General features: G+C 43.6%; 1 protein-coding gene across 1 annotated transcript in view; it reads right to left on the bottom strand.

Annotated features, from left to right (window-relative positions):
- The window catches only part of SHISA6 (shisa family member 6), a 262,667-nt gene that overhangs the window by 230,093 nt on the left and 10,199 nt on the right, over window positions 1-22,375 (bottom strand). The window contains exon 2 of the mRNA XM_067308317.1: window positions 14,316-14,476. Coding sequence (XP_067164418.1) covers window positions 14,316-14,476 — 161 coding nt within the window. The remainder of the gene's footprint in view (window positions 1-14,315; window positions 14,477-22,375) is intronic.

The raw sequence follows: 22,375 nt of genomic DNA, 5'->3' as shown, positions 1-22,375 counted from the left end.
AACCATAAACCTGGAAAATTAGTATGATAACCTCTATGATTATCAATGCCCATTCTCAAGGCAGTTCTGGGTTGCCTCAGAGACAGAGGTGGTTGGAGCTACCAGGCTGTAGCCTGTCTGTTAATGGTCCCTGCTACTGCCCCATTGCCCCCAGCTTCCTGGTCACTGAATAGAGTTAAAATTTAACTATGACTTGATAGAAACACATGTTTTGATGAGCAGAGAAACCTTGACGCCACAGTCCCTGCCTATGTTCTTAGGTAGCCCTGCAAAACTTGAGTATGCTCAATACTGCACTTAGCCTACAGCATGGACACATCTCAGCACCTTCCTTGCATCCCTAAGGACCAATTGCTTGCAGGAATCCCCTGAGATCCTTCTTGTAATTGCCATAACACTTCTTGCTACAAGAGAGACAGGATGTATACCTGAGTTCTGTCCGAGTGCAGGCTGCCTGTGTGGACTGTATAGGGATCTGGCAATTGGCCTCAGGACTGGTCTGGCTTTCAGATCCCTCTGGCAAGTATGGTGTAAACAGCATAACTGCACCCAGCCTGTGGTGCTTGCTGAGAAGTGCTTTCTAGGTAGGAAATGCTGTGGATCCAGGGAGGATAGATGTGAAATGAAATAATGTGCCACAGAGACTGCGTTACTGCAGTTTGAAGACAATGGATAAAAAGCCCCAGGTCTGTGTGAATTAATATTTCTCCTGCTGCCTTTTCAGTGTGATCGTTCTGAGCACTGGGGCACTGATCTGTGACTGGCAGCAAATGAACATTTTCTGTGGGGTTTGTTTTAGAGAGCAACAGTTATCCACAGAAGTGATTTGACACTGTAAGACAGAGGTGTTGGCACAACTGACAAACCAGGGACAGATTTTGGGAGAGATAGGCAAAACACGATCCACATACATTAGAATTATTTTCCTTGAGAAGGATTTGATGAGATATGGACTACATTACTTGCTAAAATTGCAGTACAGACTTGTCTGAAGCCCAGGAGATTCAAAAGGAATTTTTCCATTAACTTCTTTGATTCTAAGTAAGATTGTGACAGACGTACTCCCTTTTCCTTTCTCCTCAAATATTTTAAATCAAACAGAAAGAGCAATTAGATTTGTCCTTTTGTGGTTGGAGGGGATGGTTCCCATTCAGATATGCTCACTTAGTAAATAGCCACATGGGAGTCCTTTCAGATACCTGCAACAAGTAAGATGGTTTGAGGATAACAGAGCTGAATCAGAGAAGAGGAAGTGAGGCAAGACGTGCTAAATTCTCAAGTTATATGTGCAAGGCTGGTGTGCCAGAAGGAACAGGTACTGTGCCAATAATAAAAGCTGTCCTCAGATCCTCAACATGAGCCAAACCTTCCTACTATCTTCCAATACAGAAAAAAATCTTGTGATGAAAAACATCAGAAAATACCCCTGGTATACAATAGAAGGTGGGAACACCCCAGAAATGTGAATGTTGTGAGTTGGCCAAACTGCTTCATGTATAGCAACACTGCTGAAAGAAACAGGAAGGCAGACCTGAAGCATCCAACTCATCCCTGTGCTCTGGCTGAGCAGAGCTTGAGATAGACCAGTGAAGGATAACTGGCTAAATCTCTTAGAATGTAGACGCCTAGAACAAAACACTAACTGACTGTTTTGTCTGTGACTTGAGCAACATCTCCTGCTGGAAATGTTCCCACTCCCTCTAATAAGTCTTGCAAGGTCTCTGAAATCTACACTACTGGATGCCAGATGACCCATTCAATACGAGCTTAAAGAGCCATTTATGAAAAGTTAGCCATGATTTCCCCAGTATGACTTCTATTCTCACAGCACTATGAGTTGAGTAAGTAGATTTCCATGGCAAGGTTGCAAGAGTCACTGCGGCTTTGCAGAGCCCGTGGCCATGCTCTTCATGGAGGGTATGGCTAGTGATCAGCTGTGGATTTCATTGTCTCTGGTGACAATGCCAGGGATAAGGTGGTGACCCTTTGTTACAGTATGTTTCTGCATAATTTTCAAGTCAACAAGGTCACCTGGGAAGCAGAGAAAGGAAACTGAAAGTGATGAAAGCAGAGCATAGACTGAGCTGCAAAAGTTGGGTATGAGTCCAATAAGAGGGGAATGAAAGTGTGTAAATTATGGCAAGTTCTTAATTGGAGTATTGCTTCCCAGTCCCCACCTCTGTTTACACTTCTACAGAGTGTGATAGGGTCAACTATCATGAAATGGGGGGAAGTTCAACACATAGAAAATCCTTATAAAGATTTCATTCTTCACAGTGCCAAAAACAACTACTTTCTGGAGGCCAAATTAATTGTTGTCGATACAAGTTGCAAATTGGCTTTAACATTTTAAATTGATGTTTTCTGTAAGCTGCTCTGATTAATGGAAGAAAACATCATGTTTCTGCCTTTCATCTGAAGATCTAATGCATTTTACAAACAATAATTGATCTAGCAATACACATGCAGGTGGATACGGAGAAGTGAACCCTCTACAGAAAAGATTCCACCCGTCCACAGTGCCCAGCAGTGCTGTCAGAGAGTGCAGGACAATGGGTTTAGATTGCTTTCTCCCCATGTAAAATTCTGAGAAGCATAAAACTAAAATATCCTAACTGTAAGTAGAGGTGTTTTGATTGTGAAATACTCTATGGTGCCAAATTTGAATTCTGGAAAATCCCAGACCTAGTGGCCTGAACCTCAGCCAGTGATTCAGCCCACCTCATCTCAAGGAGCATGCAGTCTTGGAGGTGCAATAGTTAATCCCTGTTGGGCACCAAATTCCCAGAACATCTAAGCATAGGTTCTCTTGCATGCTTGCTCACAGGCAACTCCTGCTGAAGGCTACGGTTACATAAGGCACAGCTCACTGATTACAAATTAATCACTGCTTAAACAGACCGAGCCCTCTCTCCCATTCCATATCTCAGCCCCACTCCTGACTACACTCCTGCTGTTTATCGTATGTTGGATGATGTCTTCATGAATTGATTTTGCTGGGTTAGTGAGTTAAATCAGCTGACAGAAGGAAGCGGCATCACCGGAGTCAGTCCAAAGGGAAATGGGTACAGTCAGGGAGAATGTGGGAAGAGGAGGAGGATTAGCACCTCGGCTCCAGTGGCAGTTGAGCCATTAGACTGACTCAGCAGCCTGTGAAACTGGAGCACGACATATGCTGTGGTTCAGCATTGGCAGTGTGGGGCCCAGCTGGTGAGGCGTGTTTTGGCCATGCCAGACCCAGCCACCCTTGCTGCCCCGTGTGGAGCTCACCAGCCACAGCCACTGTCCTCGAACAATGCCATGGGAGGCAGCAGCAGAAGCTGCCATCTTTTGCACAATAGCTTAGAGGTTACAGCAGTTGCTTGGGAGGAGGCAGTCATTTGATGTAGTGGCCTTCTCCAGAGCAGTTCCCTGGGTTTGTTATCTCTTCCCTTTTCTCTCGATTTTCTCCCAGTTGTTCAAACAGCAGTCTATCATGTGCCTTTTGTTGGATTTACAGCATTATTAACCAAGGAGAGCTCAACTGTCACTCAAGGAAACCTGGCTGTTTTTGTTTGTTTGTTTGCTTGCTTGCTTGCTTGTTTGTTTCTTGGGAGCCAAAACTCTTCCTTCCTATGTTTCTGGGAATAAAGCAGACAGAATAGCCATGCAGTCTTCTTAGCAGCTGGTGAATATAGGCCAGAGAAGCCACCAACACCTGTGGAGTAACTTCTGTGTAATATGATAAATACACACCTGGGCTAAGCCAAGTGGGTCAAGCACAGACCGGCACCTCCTTCCCCTCCTCCTTCTCTTTGTTTATCTATGTGCAGCCTCTACTGTTCCCAATTGCATAGGGAAGAAGAGTGAGCTCCAATTCAGATCCAGAGTGCCTGATGAATGAACCAGCCTATCCCAGCCAGGTTTGTACCCTCCTGCTATCAGCCAGATGTTGCCTTTTCCATCAGGAATGCTCTCGGGTTTCCAGGATGAAGCTAATCTCATGGCTCTTTGGAGAGGGATATTTTAGCTGACATCTAGAAGTCTTGATGCCAATCCCTTCAGATCCCAATAACGGATGGAAATATCAGATGTGACTATGGCAGAGGTTCATCACACCTGACTGCAGGTATTTAGTTGAGTATCCTAAATTAAGAACACCCCATATGCCCCATCACAGTTCACAGCAAGACAGGCAGCCCTAAGGCAATTCCATTCATCTAAGTTCTGAACTGTCATCCAAAGTCCTGTCCTTCTCCATGAACTATAGATGGAAGCTAGGATGACTGAGCTCCTGATTTAAACACTTTGTTTGAAAGATGAGAGTTAGCCAGGATGAACATGGGCCCTTCCATCTGGTCAAAACCTTTCACAAGGAGTCTGTTCCCCACAAACTGCTCATGAACAGAGACACAAACTGGGGAAAGAAATGTTTCCCAGTGATTAGTTCATCTGAGGAACTGCACATACACAGTCGTCAGCAATCAGGATCTCTCCCCCAACCCCTGCCACCACATGCTGATATTTTAAAAATACAGGTTTATTAAATAAAGGATCATTATTTGTATTTACTTTCTACTAATTGACTCCTCACGTACATTCACACAATATTTTTCAACCATCATTCACAGGTGTGATATCTCGAAATGATCTATTTAAAATGAAGGCAAGATTTTCACAAGCCCCACCAACCCAGGAACTGGGCTTCTGAGAAAACCACCAACTTGCACAATAAATTAGAGAACTAGTGACTTTGGGGCTGTTTTTATACAGGCTGTTTGCATGCAGAATAAGGAGACAAAGCCTTTGAATAAAGGAGCCACTATAAATTTCTTGTCCTGCTGTCATGTGGATTTAGTGTACACAACAAACACTCAGCTCTCTGGCAACCGTAGCACTAAGCTGTTCTGCCTCTCCTGCTGTAAATACCTGCATATCTATTGGAGTGATCATGAGGGCAGGTACGGGGTGTCCTAGCACAGGATGCCCTTTTTCCATGCAATTTGCTTCTCTCTGGGACTGGGCAAAGCAGGTTGATAACAACCTTGTAGGATTCATTGGCCCTGTTCATTGGAGCAGTGTTCTGCTTGCTGCTTCTATTCCCTGCAACAGAATCTGCACTGGTGCCACTTGCGCCTCCCTAAGCAAAGAAGAATGGACAACCTTGCAGATTCTGATCAGAGACAGGCCATGGTTCAAATCAAAACCCATGCAGGAGCATGACTCCCCCTGCCCACTGTGCTCTCCAGCCCCAGGTAACTTGCTGCCCTCCCTTTGCTGTGGCTATGGCTGAGCCTTGGCCCACCCTGTACACCAGGTGCTCCCAGATGATCAGAGCTTGGGCAGCTGGTGAGTGCTGGGATGGCATGATAGTAACTTCAGCTCAGATACCCAGTGTTTTCTGGGGAGAGGAAACCCCTGGTCACCCTGACCTGACCTGTCTTACAGCACTCCAAATTCTCCTCCGTTACAAATTTTTCCAGATATGTGCTCTGAAGGCCTTCTGCTCCTAATCTTTCCCCTTATCTGGAGGGGGAGGATTAGGAGATAGGAAAGAGCACAGAACAGGCTGTCAAGGTGAGGGAAACCGCCTGTATAAAACAGTCTTCCTTCCTCTAGCCCATGACAACATGGGACAAGGACAGGAACTGACACTCTCCCCGTCCTCTTAATGTCATGCTCCATAACTGTTTTCCACCTTTGATTTTGCATGGTTTGCAAATGGTGCTCCTTGGCCATCCCCAACCCAGTTATACAGATCCAGGAACTGGGAAAAGCATCCTGATATATCAGGTTGGACCTCCTACATGTGCAACGATATGAGAGTCTCCATCCTCTAGAAACTCCTTCTCACTGTTGCTGGTCAGTGTCATCATGACATTCCTCTACCCATCAGTTCCATTTAGCTCTGGAATTTGCTCTTAATCCCGCAACTGTTACAAAAAATCAAAACATGGTGATGAGAATGAGGCACATGTGGTCCCACTCCTTTGTGTGTGCAGCAAGCAGGTGGCACCGGGCAGGGAGGGAGCAAATAGTGCTGTACGGAGCGATCTGTGGAATTACTCAGAGTGTTTCAGACACATGCCCACAGTCACTCTGTCCCTCGCAACATGCGGGGGCCCTGACTGATCACACGCCTGCGCTAGACTCTCAGACAATCTTTCCATATTAACTCCTCTTCTCTACTGGAGCATGATGCCAGAAAAGCCCGATTCAATTAATTTCCACATTCTCCATGTGTTTCCTTGTACTGTTTTCAGCAGGCTGAGTTTCACTGTGAGGCTTTGTTTCAAAATAAATCTATATGCTTAATCCTCTCTCCTGCTTACAACTCGTATTACTCTCTCTTAAAAAAATACCGTTACCATAGTAACCTACAGTTTCTAGATATCACTGTGGATGATAAGCACTGTCGTGCCTGGCTTTGTGGCTCTGGGACTGCACTCTGTTGAATGAATGCTAAATTCCACCAAAACACTTTTACCAGGGGTCTGATATTTATCCTGCAGCTCTGGATGTTGCTACTCTGTTGTAGCTATGTGGCTGATTTGAGTATCATCACATTATACTTAGACATGTGCATACACACACACATTACATCTACCAAGATATTTTCCACAGCAAAAACTTTGTGTGTGTGTGTGTGTGAATTTTCTCACCTATTTGCTGTTTTGATGTGTGAAACCCTGACATTAGTCATGGGAGATGTTTGTTCATAAGATACAAGAAACTGTTGTAAATATTGTTTTTTATTTGCCTGTAAGTTCACTGGAAAATATATTTGCAGCGGCGATATTTTGTTATCTCATGGGTCTTGTTAGTTGGGCACAGCTTTCCCAAAGGTTCTTTTTAACAGATTACCCTAAAACTTTATAGCTCAGTAAAATACTCAGGAGAATAGAATAAATCAATAACTAGAAGCAGAAGTAGGTGCAGTCACAGTCTCACTGAGGGAGGGAGGGAGCTGCATGCCTATGGTGAGATCTCAGGCTGTTTTGTCAGTATTAGTGGGCAGTGTGTGTTGAAACCTTATGCTGCTCACAGCTGAACATCTCCACAGCATGAAGTCCTAAGCTCTAGCAGCAACAGAAGAGGGAGGGGGAATGTCCACTAAGATTAAGAAGGAATAAGCAAAGAAATATTTAATAGTTGAAAAGGTCCATTTGAAATCAGGGGAACTGAGATGATGGGAGATAATATTGTAGCTCATTCACATGACTTTCCAACCCAGGTCTTCTTCTGTGTTTCTTGGACTACAAATACTGTGGGACAAAGACTTTGCTTTCTAACACAGTTACAAAAGCTCTTGCTTGCTGTTATGATACAGGATTGAAGATAGTCATGTCTGTGCTTCTGTGATGATGCAGGAGGAAGCTTCCCTGCTCTTTCAGAGCAGGACTAAGGGGTCAGTGCACACTGCAGCACACAACCCCTCTTGGATGCGCCGATCTGTAGGGAAGGTAGCAGACTGGGGGCAAAATTCTTCTCTCAGTAGCTGGGCAAGGTGCATAAATTACTTAGGACCAGATATTTGCATGGCTTTAGGTATTTATTTTGAAGTGAATGGAAGATGGTAACCTAAAAACCTTTCAGCGTACAGCCTTTAGCCTCTCTGTGCTCCATTTGCCCACCTGTAAAACGGAGATTGACAGTATCACAGACGGTGGGAGTTAAAGGGCCTCAGCTCCTCCAGAATGACAGGGAGTGAGGTTGGTAGTTCCTATGTTGCCTAATATTGTACAGACTAACTTAAGTGCTAAGTGAGGAACCTTCATGCCAATGGAGACAGCAGTCAGTTCTCTATCTTTGCTGTCCTGTACCAAATCATGTGGCACCAACCTATCCTCATTCTCTGCTGAACTGATTGTCCCTTTTGGCAGTGTTATCCTGGATGCTTGGACACTGAGTAGCTCTTACCCTTGAAATGTTCTGATACAGAAAAAATATGACTTCTTTCTGGCTGCTTACAAAACACGTTAATGCATTTGGGATTTTCCTAAGTGCAAAAGGTGTGGGAAGCATTGGGGATTACTGTAATATGGATGTGCTTGAAGGAAAAAGCAGATAGAGTGGCCTAAAATCACCTTATCTTGTACCTAATGTAGTGGTTTCAAAGTTGGGCCTGTTTCTTTTCTTTCAAATATCAGTGAATGGAAATAGGAATATGGTGAAAAGAACAATTTTGGTCCTGGAATTGTCTGGATGTTTTCCAAGTCATGTGACTAATTTTTCACCCACCTACACCTTAACTAGTTTCTTACAGTGGAACACAGGGTCTGTAAAATGTTACAGTGGGGACTGGGGGATCTTTTTACACCTGCTTTGTATTCCCCTGAACAGCTGTAAATGACAACACAAACTGTGAAGCGGCAGAGAATCTGAACGCTTTCAACATTCATTTCTACGCTGATCTTTGGTAAATTAATTCAAATAGTTACTGGGGATTTGGGGGAGAAGCTAGAGAATTCACTGAGAGGATAAAGGAAGAAATTCAAAGCAGAGGCTAGCTGGGGACTTGGGAGAAATGGGAAAGGGAGAAAGATGGATAGTGAGAAGACATATATAGTCCGGAGGAGATCTGAGAAGCTGACTGCCTTGGCTTACCTTGGCCTTTACAAAAGGATTAGTCTGCATGCTGACTGCATACCCAGGGAGAGCAGGGCCAAACAGCAATGATCTCCTCTTCTGTGTGATGATTAGGATGGAAGTGCTCCCCATGCAGCTCTGCCTATATTTGGCTAGACATGTTAGCTACAATTTCCATAAAGATTAAAGGTCTCTCCTGCATTTGTTCACATTCAGAACAAGCTCAGAATATGCCTCTGGGTGGAAGGCACTGCTGAAAACAGCACTTTGAATATGTACATCTCTGGAACATCCTGACTCAAATGGCTTATTAAAAGCCTTCCCCAGCTATATCAGGCTAATCAGAGCTTTAGCCTGTGTTGTTCACTGCATTCGAAGTGGTAATCCTGTCAACAGGCTGTTCTTCACACCTGCGGGTACTTCCACCCTAATGCAGGTGAATAGCAGGAGGTTTTCCACACTGGGAAATTAAACCAGTCGATCACAAAGGTCAGATCTTCACCTGCTTGTCTAGTGCTAGTTTCAGACCAAAATCAGTGTATTCTGTTAATGAGGCAATTTGAGAATTAAGAAGCCAAAAAAACATAAAATTAGGCCAGACGCTTTTCTCTAGCAAGCACAAAAAAGTCTTGTCATTGTTTTTAGTTTCCTGATCCTGGAGGTAGTGAGAAGCACCATAATCCCAGGCACAGTTTTTATCTACCTACCTCATGCTCAGGAGGCATCTGGGGACCTTTCATTGCTGACAACACTGCCCAGTGGGCAGCAAGGACATCCTTGCCCTGCACGTATTTGGAGAGATTCTCCTCCCACATGGTTTCCCACATCAGTCTAATAGTTCTGAAAATGCCTTTTCTCACAGCCTGGCAATACTACTGAAGTAAATTGTATGAAAAAAGAGACAGTATGGAAGAACTTGAATAAGACTGAGAGAATAAAGGATTACTTCAGACCATGGGCTACACTGGAGCATCATTGAATTGTATCAGCTGTGAGTTTGGGCCATAGGCCTCCCTCAGCAATACAGATTTACCTAAACCAAGACCTTATCCCATCACTGTGATGGGACAACCCTGACTTACACCAATGAAAGACCTGGATCAAAGTTTTCTTGGAGTCTTTTGTGGTTTGGTCCTGGTATGGAGAACAGTAACAAAGAATGCTCCCTTCGTGAACGTTAGACCTGGTCTGGCTGCCCCTTCACCACGAAGGTAGCCAGAAAACTCCCATATGAAAATTTATGCAGGGTTTGAATCTTGCAGGTGTTTTGTTCGGCCACTTTTTGAGAAGGTGAGCACAAAAGCTAACTAGTTCCCTGCATGTGACTTCCAGAAGGCCTTCAAATATCCAAGGATGGCATTGGAGGTAGTGGTCTGAGCTGAGAATCTAGTCTTAATTTTTTTTCCACTAATGCTACTGGCCTTATGCATCACTGTCACAGCAACTGTCCTCATCTTTTCCGACATATCAATTGACTGTGGACATTTCAGGAGGATTGCCTCTGGCTTGAAATCTGTCTCTTGTGTCAAATGCAGCACCTTCCTTCATCGGAGCACAAAGCTCCTGTCTTTACATTGTTCCTTATGTATGATGTTTTCCAAGCTTCCAGGAACCTATTGACTTTTTTTCCCATTCTTCTCCATTCTTGTATATGTTTTCTAGTCCTCCACCGAACAAATGAATGGCACTGACCTTCACAGCAAGTATCAAGAGAGATAATATGGACAAGGAGAAAAGACCAAGGAAATGCTGCAAGTCTTCTTTCTAACATGCCTAAAGGTGCCACTGGGATGGAGACATTAAAAATGCCAATAGATAGCCAGATGAGATAGATTTCCTATAATGTCACATTCATCATATTTCACCTGTTACTCACAATAGCAAATAGTAAAATAACTAGAGGTCTGTGTGGGCTGGAGGAACATTCCTGTCTACAAAGAGTGCTGTAGCTCATACTAATTAGATGGTGCACAGCTGGAGAGGTATGCTCTGACCCAAGCAATCTGTAGACACGGCTTTCAGCTCTTCTCATCTGCAAAGAACCTACCACCACCAAACCAGCAGCACTGTATAAAAGCAATGAACAGAAATGACATTGGGAGAGGTGAGATGAACTGTTTCCAACCATTCCAAAAGGCCATAAGCTTGATACTCAGAGGAAAACAGAAGTGGCAATAATCTCTGGAGAAATGCCCTTGAGACACATGGGACTCCTACACCCTGGAGAATTTAGTGTGGGAAATACATTCTGCTTCTGACAAATAGCCGTTCCCCACACCACCTGGGGAATGTGGCAGTTGTAACATAGTAGGCTGAAGCCTTCTTGAAAACCAGCTACTTTATTTGAAGAATGACGATTGTTCCGATGCCTAGGACAAAAAAACCTACTTCTCTTTTCCTTTAGATAAGAACTAGTTAGTCCCGGGTTCTTCTATCTCAAACAGAGATCAACATAGACTCAACAGAGAAGTACAGTCTAAACTAATGCCAGGTCCTTACGTCCAACTGCAGAGCTTTCGAGCACTCTAAAACAGCCTGCTGTGATGTGCCCAGGAGAATACACTGAGAACTCTTCCTGAGTGTCTGCCTTGATCTTAAACCCTCCGTCAGGCATCTGCGACAGCTGGAGACAGTGCCTACAGTTTGGTACACTACAGTATGTAGTTTTATGTTTCCATCCTGTGATCTCTTGCTATAACTATTTGAAGGTTGTCTGTGTGCTTGCAAGAAGAGAACCAGTTTGTGTGTGGGAAATGGACTCCTTCCCATACTTAAATCAGGAATCTCCAGTCACCACCCCATAAGCTATTTGCTGCAGGGCATGCCCACAGCAGTACCTGTGTATGCTGCTTCGTTTGGACTCTGCTGCCTCAGACACAGGCTACTTCAATTTGTCATTGTCACCCACAATCATTCTGTTCGCTGACACCAGGCAAGCTTAATGGAAAAATGAAGCCATGGTTTATTTAACAAGACTTAAGGTCGCCCTTCCAGTTATAAGTTTGGAAACAAAAGTTCCAAGCAAAACAAACATAAAACTCAATCTTAGTCTATATGTGACAACTACAGTCCTGTCTGGTTGCTTAACCTCTAATGCTCTGGAGTCCTAAGCCAAACTGCAGCCAGCAGAGCTGATGCTTCAGATCCACTGCAAAACTCTGCATCTGTGGAGCTTTCCAAGCCAATTTGCAGCACTGGTGAGCAGTGCTTTGCCTGGATCCCTCTACTACCTGCAACTGACTCTACTTCTTTCCTCAGTTTTCCCTCATTCTGCTCCTTTTTTTCCAAAGTGAAAGAAGAGATGGTGAACCCTCTTTCACTTCCTTTCTGTGACTTACCAGGTTTATTCTAGTTTAACATTGTTTAACCCTGTCTTGTTCTCCAACTTGCACTTCCCTCCTAATCTAAAAGTTTTTGATGTTTACTCACGACATCCTGAGTACTATAGTAATCTGAAGACTAGCTGAGTAACTGATTCGGTTATGACGGAGCATTGCAATACTCTGCACATCAAATCATATAAAAAACATTAACTGTGTAGCTTTTTAATGAGGTCATGATCTTTGGTAAGTGATTAGCTTTCTGTCTTATATGATATATGAGGACATGTTAATAACAGACACAACTGAGCCAGGAACAAGTTCTTTTGGGCAAGTTACAAGTGCAAGTTTTCTCTTCTCAGCTTTGGCAAGGGCTCCTGTGTGATGTTCAGTCCAACTGGCTGCCCCAAAGCAGAAGTGATCAATAACCTCTGCAACTGCCCATGGCATGTGGAAGGCTGTGAAGGCTGTGCTGGAAGTTAAGTCCCCCCTCCTCTGTACCTGGATTTGTGAATATTTTCCCTTAGATGTTCCTGTTGCCCTTGCTCTATCCCGCCCACTTCAGCCCTGAATGAGCTGTAGTGGCTTTTCTCTGTCCTGTGATATGGGCAAGCAAACACACACAAACAAGCAGAGGCTGAATTGACAGACAGTCACCTTTAACGCTGTGTCTTTTTCTTCCTAGCCATTTCTTTACCTTGCTCATCTCATATCCCAGTCTTCTATGAGGACCAAGTAGATTCCTTCCAGGATGCTATTACTTTGTTGTGCAGCTGTTTGCACTACCACCCCACTCATAATACCTGTGCTCTTGTCCTTGCGTCCTGTGGTGCCTCCACTAATTTAGCAGTGAGTCATAAAAGCATCCATCAGCTACGAGAGGATAACACTGAAATCATTAGTTTCCCTTGCAAACCTTCCCATTTGTTGTTTCCTATCCTTGACAGTGCCTAAACATGACAACTAATTCAGGCTTCCTATGTCCAGCTGGTCTCTTTGGCTGTTGCAAGCAAGGAATTTCTTCTGCATCTTCATTTGGGTTTTTCCTACCCTCACTTAGGCCTTCTTTGGAGCCAAGAGGGGGACACAGGGCATCCTCAGAAAAGGGTTTCTCTCATCCCTAAGGCTTACGGCAGATGTGCTCTCTGATGTGCCTGTTCCTGTCCACTGACCATAAATCCTTATTTCTTGCATTTCTATCATGAGGCAGAGTCACAGAACCTCTCAAGGGCTAGTCCCAAGCTCTAGATATGCAAAAGGACCTTCCTCTTCCAGCTAACTCACCTCACATACCATTCTCCAGCCTAACATTTTATTTCACAGGTATAATTCTCTGACATATAAAATTAGGGGTTTGCTGGCCTCTCAGTGATGAAAATTGAATAGAAAAGAAATCCTTTCAACTTCTCAGGGAAATTATTCTGTTCCCAGCAGCAAAAGAACATTCCAGAAAACATAGTCACCTGATCCTGTCTCCATAGGATTATATCATTGCAACAAACCCCTTCTAATAGTCACCTCAACTAGACAAAGAAAATCAAACTGTCACTGCCCTCAGTCATGGGCCCTTTCCCCAAAGAACAGAGCGCATCTAGTCCTGCGGATTGTGGAGCAGCCTGAGCTCCCATTAGTTTCCTTCAGAAGGTTCCCCAGAAGAGGCCATTAGCAAAATCTGCTCTGACCTCCAGGTGACACAGGCCAGGGAATGCCACCCAGAAACTTCTGCATGAAACTGAATGGCTTGTGACTGAATGAGGGCATATTTTTGATAATTATCTACATATGAAACATCGAACAGATCAGAATAATATCTTTTCCTAAGAGGCTGACCTCCTTATGCAGCTGGGGAAATCAAGGCAAAGAGCAGTCAACTGATTTGACCAAGCTCACCTAGCAGCAGAACCTGAAAAAAAATGTGCATGTCCAGTTTCCAGATGAATGCTCCCCAAAGGACCTCAGTCAGGTGTCCTTAAGCTCTTAGGATACCATCCAGATCATGCTCCATACTTTCCTCTTGGCACCTTTCTATAATTTACCTGAATGAATAAGGTACCCTCAGTTACGTGAAGTTCTTCCTTCTCAGCTGCTATGTGCAGAGAGCCCAGTTATGCTTTATGGCATGTGTGCTTGGTTGGAAACACACAATGTTCTGAGCTTGCCACAAGTATTTTGGTACAAGCTGAATTTATACCTCATTGATTATGAATTTTTAAAATGTCTAGAGAGAACAGCCACTCTGTCCAGCAAAAACCCTTAAAGAATCATCACCACAGATACTTGCACTACTCTGCTCAATCTGATTGCCTTTTAAAGCCATATATTATCCTAATTTGAGGTTTCAAAATCCACTAGGGTAAAGTGTGATATTCTGCTGACTTCTAACATACAACAACGTATGAAGAAAGAGAGCAGGAAGGCAACACTTACCTGGGTTACTTTTGGAGGTGCGCACAGGGGTGTAATGGTTTTTGGAAGATGTCCTGACTGGGGTGTTTTCTTTGGGGGAGGTATCTATGGCCGAGATAGTCTCTCTTTCACAGTGTGCTATTGGGATTGGTCCCTGCTGCCTTAAGATGTCAGCCAGAGCCCTGTGGAGAGAGAGGAATAGGGAAAAAGACATGTTTACACAAAGCAGCCAGCATGGCGTTCAGCATTTTCACTTCTGCAGTCACTTTATGAATCCATCAGTACTTGGATTTCTACCATAAACATAAAAAAGCAACAATAACAAAAAACAAAACTATGGCTTAAAAGCTTAGTTTCTGTGTGTGTGTGTGTGTGTGTGTGTGTGTGTGTGTGTGTGCGTGTGTTTGTGTCTGCTGCATGCATTTACAGGCTTGCTTGGCTATTGTTTAGTTTTTCATAACACTTCCACTAATTCACTTCACTCCACAGTTATGTTCTCTCTCCATCACTTTTCTTGATGTCATTAACAGTGCAGATGAACTGCTTGTCATAGCGTAAAGTACTGTCTTCATAAAGAACCACCACTGAACACACCAGAGCCCTAAGACTCAGGCTGCATAGGCTTATAAAGGTTTCACCAAAACTGTACTGCCCAAACCAAACTTCTTTAAGACTGAATCAGGTGAGAAGGGGAGTCCGGTCCCCACACCCCTTAAATCCTTACTATTTCTGCAAGGAGTTCAATAACCAGTAGTGATGGGAGTGGGTTTCTCAAAGGAGAACCAGCAGTTCTTAAGAAAAGGACTAAAACAATGTTCATGGCTTAATGCTATCACAGCCATTAGCCTATCTTTAGCTTTTTGTCCATTAGAGACTTCTTTAATGGCACTGAGGCCTCACTACCATTCCCCAAGGAAAAAAAAAAGTCACAGTATTCAGTTGCAGCCAGTGTTTTCCCCTTGGATGAGCGGAGCCTCAAAGATTTTTTTCCTCCATGAATATCATGAACACAGTGGAGCAATTATAGCGTGAAATGCACTGAGTTTTTTAGTGCAGCCACAAGCTATCTCTTAAGCCATAGGAACAGGGGGAAGAGAGTAAGCTGTGTGGATTATAAGGAACAGAGGTATTTTAAAAATGATAGAGTTTGAAAGGTTATTTTCTCTTGGCAAAGGAAATATACCTAATGTCACCTCAAATACTAAGAAAGATGTAAAGGAGGAGAAATTACTTCATTGCATATTGATGAGAAAGATTCTGATGTTGCTCATATCTACTAGCATTCCTTAAATACCATATTTTTTGGTCTTTTATGTGAAAAATAGTTTGGGACTGGAGTGCCCTCCATTTTCCAAATCATTTCCTCTACAGACTGCCATCCTTTGCATAATGAATTGCAACACTAATGTGCTCTACAAAAAAAAAAAAAAACACCCTTGGAAGATCTCAGAGGCTCCAGCAGAGGATTACATTAGTTCTCAACCGCGCTGTACAGAATAAAAATATTATAAATATTATTTGTTTATTTATTATTTGTAGAGAGAGCAGCCATAGAGGCTATAAGCAGTTATATGATGTGTATATGTGCACACATACTAACTGATGGAGTAAGAGGTTGTCACATTCAGGGACATGAGAGCACAGATTTTTCTTATGCTAAGATATGTTCAGAGTGAGGTGAAGGTGGCAGCAATAAGAGATAGGTACTTAGTGTTAGGGATTCCTTCTGTTTGCTCCTATCATTATTCTTCACTGAAAGAGCGGATCTGATATTTGGTGTTCTCCAAAAAAATGATGAATTCCCACTGCTTGATACGTATCTATAGGTGTTCACCATCTTTTATAATCATGTCTGAGGTATCACAAACTGGTCACCATATTACAGGACATTTGAAATTTTGTCCCCTTGCCCAAGGTTATACAGAAAGTGAGTGGCAGAACAAGGAACAGAAGTCAGAGACTGAAGTCCCTGCCCTATGCAACTGTGCAGTTCCTTCCTGAAGAGAGGATTCATTCAGCCACCAGTAACCCTGATGACTTTTCTAGGCAAATACCTCCCCAATGCATTACAGATCTTGCTGATTGGGGAGAATATTGGAGTTAAACCAAGTCTATCTATTTGGCACCAGTGTCCAGTACATCCCTTTGGAGACAACACATTTTCTAAAGACAGCAGGTTGGCAGAACTGAGCCCTTAGTACATATCTTCAAGATATATTAAGCATCTGATGACCATTTAATGATATCTGCAGTACAGAAATGCTAAGAGTCATTTTTCAGTCACAGAGATTGTATTAGGATTATTATTTACTAGCCCTTGGTGACTTGGGATCATTTTGAACACTTGTAGAAGACAATCCTAGTGTCAAGAGTGCAATTACTCAAAGTACAGAGGAAGATGACTGTGTGGATAACACTAAAACACTATTTACCACTTAGCCTAATATAGTAGAGCTAGCTGGGCAGGAAAGATCAGGCCAGGGATTGGTATATATTCAGAAGGGGCTGTGTAGGATAAGGTGCAAAGAGGCAGTACAAGAAGTTTAAAAAAAAAAAAAAAAGAGTATCTGGAGTTGGAGATGTTGGTGGAATGGTGATGGCGGAGCAAAAGACCAGTTGTCCCAGGAGCTGAGTTTGTTTAGCCTGAAGAAGAGAAGGCTAAGAGAGGATCTGCTTGTATTCCCCCACTAAAGAATGTGGAGCTGCAGAGAAAACAGAGCCAGACTGTTCTTGGAGGCGCACGACAAAAGGACAAAAGGAAATTGTAACAAGTTGCAACAAGGGAAATTCCACTGGGCTATGAAGGAAAAAAAAAAGATCACAGTGGGGGTGGTAAAACCCTGAAACAGGGACCCAGCAAGGTTGAGGGATCTCCATCCTTGGAGATTTTCAAAAGTCAGCTGGACAAGGCCCTGAACAACCTCATCTAGCACTGAAGCTGGCTTTGCTTTCAGCAGATGGTAGGACTAGAGACCTCCAGAGGTCTCCTCCAACTTAAATTCTGCTATGATTCTGAGCCTAAGGCCACTGCATGCTGTAGGTCATCTTGTTTCTCCTGATACTTTGATCTGTTCTCCTACGTTTATTTATCTCTGAATGGTATTTGATATAGTCCTAAGAATATGGCTTCCTTACTTCCTGGATGGACAGCTTGTCTTTATTTGCTAAAAACAATTGAGGCAATTAAAGTGAATATGCTCTGAAGGGATCGGAGCCAGTGAGAAATGTCTCATCCTCTCTGTCATTATCTACCTGAGAGCTGAATCCCAAGGGCTTGCTGCCCATCGTGAGCACAAAAACATGTGTCTGGGATATATTCCAGTCTGTGAACAATTTCTGATAAAGCTATGCTTGGTTGATCCTTAGTTACAGCCAGGATCTGAATTCACTAATCCTTATGACCAACACAATTAAAACTCACATGCTAAGAAAGAAAAACCCTTCTAATATAATCCCTTATTTACTTTTCATCCTGAAGGAACTGTAACTAGAGGTACTCTCCGGGCTAGTTGTTGGTCACAATATAACAAGGAAATAATTTCTAGTCAGGTGAGAGAAGCACGGAAGGGAGGAGACTATTACTCTCAAAAGAACTGACGAAATCACAAGTGAAACTCAGGAAAGTGATGGCTGCCTTTCATTCTACTGCTGTATTAGACTATACAGTAGATAAATTGAACACAACTGTCAAAAGCTGACATAAATCATAAGTGTATAGGTCTAAAATGATATGATTGCTGAAGGGGTGATCTTTTTATGCCCTAAACATACCAAACTGTCTGTCCTTAATACTCACTCTTTGTTTTCTTCTTTAATGTCTCCAGAGAGAGAAAAAAGACTGCACAGCAACATCAGAAAAAAAAAAAAATTAGAGATGGAGGAGAAAGTCAGGCTTGGAGCACATTGGTTAGTGACTTGATAATTCAATCACAATGTTGTGTTTGATCAGGTTTATTTCCATAAAGCACAGTGGGTTGAATCCAATGCTGATGGAAGGTCCGTTGCTTTCAACTGAGGAAGGATCTGGTCTGTGTAAGTCACTTGGGCACAGCTGTTTAATTGTGCACTAAAAGCTTCAAGCAGAGTAACAAAGACACTGTAAATATTTGGGTCTTGTGTGTGCAGCCATTTGGATACAACTAGTGTCACTGATGTCAACAGCATCCTACTCACCTACACAAGGGCCATGGGACAAGGCTACGAGACACTCAAAAGTCTTTCTGTGCCAAACATCTCTTATCTTGGAAAAACAAACCCCACTCAGTGAAACATGTTACCTGTGCTAGAGGATGGAGATGCCAGAGCTGAGTAACTGTGCAATCATATCCTGAGATAATGATTTATGACAGCTTCTTCATTAATGTCACTTAAGCGAGAACACTAAAGCACCTTTCCACATAAATCCAAAATAGAAGTATTTACATCAGGAGTGTTATTCCACTGGACTAGCAGCATGGGAGCAGACTACTGATGTCTGTATGGCAGGACATCGCAAGGCACATCAGGTTAGCTCCTGTTTTCAGGTGCCTCAGCATGGAAGGCTCCCAGGTAACTCTAGACTAGGGGTGGCCTAAGTGAGTTTTGGGGGAAGAAACACAGTAGGATGAGCACAAGAATCAGAGCTCAGTGCAAAGTAACAGTTGTGGCCCCTTTAAAAAGGAAAAAGAAAGACTTCTTGGAAATAAAAAGGGCCAGGAGGAATGGGTATGGACAAGAAGGTAGCAAGGCTGGGTGTTAGCTGGGACCCTGAAGATGAAAGGCACAATCAACAGGCTTTGCTAAAAAGAGAAGAGGGTGAAGGTAAGGTAAGGCAGGAGATACGCAATGGCAGGGGGTGATGGAAGACAAAAACAGAACAAGGACAAAGTGAGTGGAAGAGTTTACAATCAAGGAAACAGATAGGAGCAAACCCCCAGTGAAGAAAAGGCAGAGTGTGAAATCCAGGGGATATGTGGAGAGTATCCTTATTTCAGAGTCTTAGCACAGAGATGTGGGAGGGGACAGAGGAGCTCCTTTGTGCAATAGGGGTGTAAAACATCAGTAATGATTTGCAAGCCCTGATCACCATGGGGGATTTTAACCATCCTGACATCTGCTGTAAAGGCAACACAGCAGGGCACAGGCAATTGAAAAGATTTCTGGAGTGCATTGATGATAACTTCCTGACACAGGTCTAGAAGCCAACAAGGGGAGGTGCTCTGATGGACCTCATACTCAAAATCAATGAAAAACTTGTCAGAGATGTGAAGACCTGCGGCAGCCTTGGCTGCAGTAATCATGAGGTGCTGGAGTTCAGGATCCTGACAGGAGGAAACAAGGCCAACAGCAGGATCACAACCATGGACTTCAGGAGAGTGGATTTTGGTCTGTTCAGAGCTCTGCTTAGAGGATCTCATGGTCCTGGAGAGAAGAAGGCTTCAGGAGAGCTGACTGATTTTCAAGTATTTCCTCCTCCAAGCTCAAGAATGATCCATCCCGATGTGCAGGAAGTCAAGCATGGGTGGCAAAAAGCATGCATGGTTGAACAAGGATTTCCTGACAAAACTCTCATGTAAGAGGGAAGCATAGAGATGGAAGCACAGTCAGGTGATCCAGGAGAAATATAGATACACTCTCTGAGTATGCAGGGATGGGGTTAGGAAAGCCAGAGCAGACCTGGAGTCAAATCTGGCAAGGGATGTGAAGGGTAGCAAGAAGGAATTCTGCAGGTATATCATCAGCAAAAGGAAGGGAAGAGAAAATGGGGGCCCGCTGCTAAATGGGGCAGGGGCCTGGTGACAAAGGACGTGGAAAAGGCTGAGGTATTCAGTGACGTCTTTGCCTCTGTCTTTATTGGTAAGACCAGCTTTCAGGAATCCCAGGCACCTGAAACAAGGAGGATTTACCTGTGGTGAAGGAGGATCAGATTATGGGACATTTGAAGAAACTAAACAAACACAAGTCTACAGGACCTGATGGGAATGCACCCATGAGTGATGAGAGAGATGGATAATGTCACTGTGATGACACTTTTCATTATCTTTGAAAGGTCATGGCCACCAGAGGAGATTCCTGAGGACTGGAAGAAAGCATATGTCACTCTTATCTTCAAGAAGTTCAAGAAGGAAGATCCAGGGAATGATGGGCTGGTCAGCCACATCTTAATCCATGGGAAGGGGATGGAGTAAATAATCCCAGAAGCCATTTCCAAACATATGTAGGACAAGAAGATGATTAGGAGTAGTCAGTATGGATTTACAAGGGAGAAATCATGCTTAACCCACTCAACAGCCTTCTACAACAAGATGATCAGCTCAGTGAATGAGAGGTGACTACTGGATATCAGTTATGCTTATTTCAGCAAGGCTTTTGACACTATTTCCCATAACATTCTCTTTGACAAACTGATGAAGTACAGACTAGACAAGTGGACAGTGAGGTGGACCAAAAACCAGCTGAACTGCAAGGCTCAGAGGGTTGTGATCAGCAGCATGAAGTCCAGCTGGAGGCCAATATCTACTGGTGCCCTCCAAGAGTCAATACTGGAACCAATACTGTTTAACATCTTCATCAATGACCTGGACGATAGGACAGAATGAACCCTCAGCAAGTTCACTGATGACACAAAACTGGGAGGAGTGGCTGATACACCAGATACAGCAGATGCTGCTATTCAGAGTGGCCTTGACAGGCTGGAGAAGTGGGACAACAGGAATCTTATGAAGTTCAACAAAGGGAAATGGAAAGTCCTGTACCTGGAAAGGAATAATCCGATGCACATTACAAGCTGTGGGCCAACTGTCTGGAAAGCAGCTTTGCAGGAAAGGACTGGGGGTTCTGGTGGACATCAAGTTGAACATGAGCCAGCAATGTGCCCTTGAGGCAAAGAAGGCCAACAGGATCTTGAGCTGCATTAGGCATAGTACTGCCAGCAGGCCAAGGGAGGTGATCCTTCCCTTCTGCTCTGGTAGCACTGGTGAGACCATGCCTGGAGTTCTCTGTCCAGTTATGGGCTCCCCAGCACAAGACAGACATACTGGATGAGTCCAGCAAAGGGCCACAAAGTTGGTTAAAGGACTGGATCATCTGTCATATGAGGAGATGCTGAGAGAGGTGGGATTGTTTAGCCTGGAGAAGAGAAGGCTCAGAGAGGATCTTATCAGTGTGTATAAATACCTGATGAGAAGGAGTAAAGAAAATGGAGCCAGACTTTTCTCAGTGGTATCCAGTGAAACAATAAGAGGTGATGGGCACAAATTAAAATACAGGAAATTCCATTTAAACATAAGAAAAAAGAAAAAAAAATGTCATGAGTGTGATCAAACACTGGAACAGGTTGCACAGAGAGGTTGTGGATTCTCCATCCTCAGTTATATTCAAAACCTGACTGGACAAAGTCCTGAACAACCTGCTCTAGCTTACTGTTCTTTGAGCAGGCAGGCTGGACTAGATGATCTCGAGGGCCTTCCAACTTCAATTATTTTTATTCTGTGATTGTGGAAAGTCTTTGCAGTCAAACCATATTATCAATCTGGAGGATCCAACCTCAAGACACCGCAAAGAAATGAGCTCAAAGCACAGTGGAGGGAATTCTGATTAGGAACTTGATCCTGGTCCTTCTGGGGCCCATCTAAAGCAATGTCTCCAGTGGGTTTCTCCAGGCTGGGCAATGTAATTGATGACAAGCCCAGGCTTAGGGAGCTCCATCTCCATTTCTGTAAACAGCTCTTTCTGCAATATCTTTCACACTATGAAACTTTCCCATTTTCTATAGCCACTACTGACTCTTTAGCTTCCTGGTCTCAGCAGGGCCATTTGCCAGCATGGCCATTTGCTTGTCTGCTGCACCAGTGGTGAGGAACTCCTTGCTCTTAATTGCTCTATGGACTGAAGAGGAAAGGATTTCCTTAAAGCCACTGAGGAAACTTGTGACAGGGCTAGGACCAGAGCCCACATATTCCCGGTCTAGTGCTTTGTTTGCTGGCCAACGAATCTCCATCTGAATAAACACCTCCCAGGTATCCCTGGCTGTTTGTCAGAGTTCTTGCATCACCCTCCAATCTCCAGGGGAAAAAAAAAAAAAAACCTCCAATGGAAATGTA

The sequence above is a fragment of the Apteryx mantelli genome, chromosome 19, assembly GCF_036417845.1.
Source record: "Apteryx mantelli isolate bAptMan1 chromosome 19, bAptMan1.hap1, whole genome shotgun sequence".
In the NCBI taxonomy this organism is placed as follows: Eukaryota; Metazoa; Chordata; class Aves; order Apterygiformes; family Apterygidae; genus Apteryx; species Apteryx mantelli.
The sequence above is the reverse complement of the archived record's forward strand: the minus strand, read 5'-3'. Positions and strand labels throughout refer to the sequence as shown.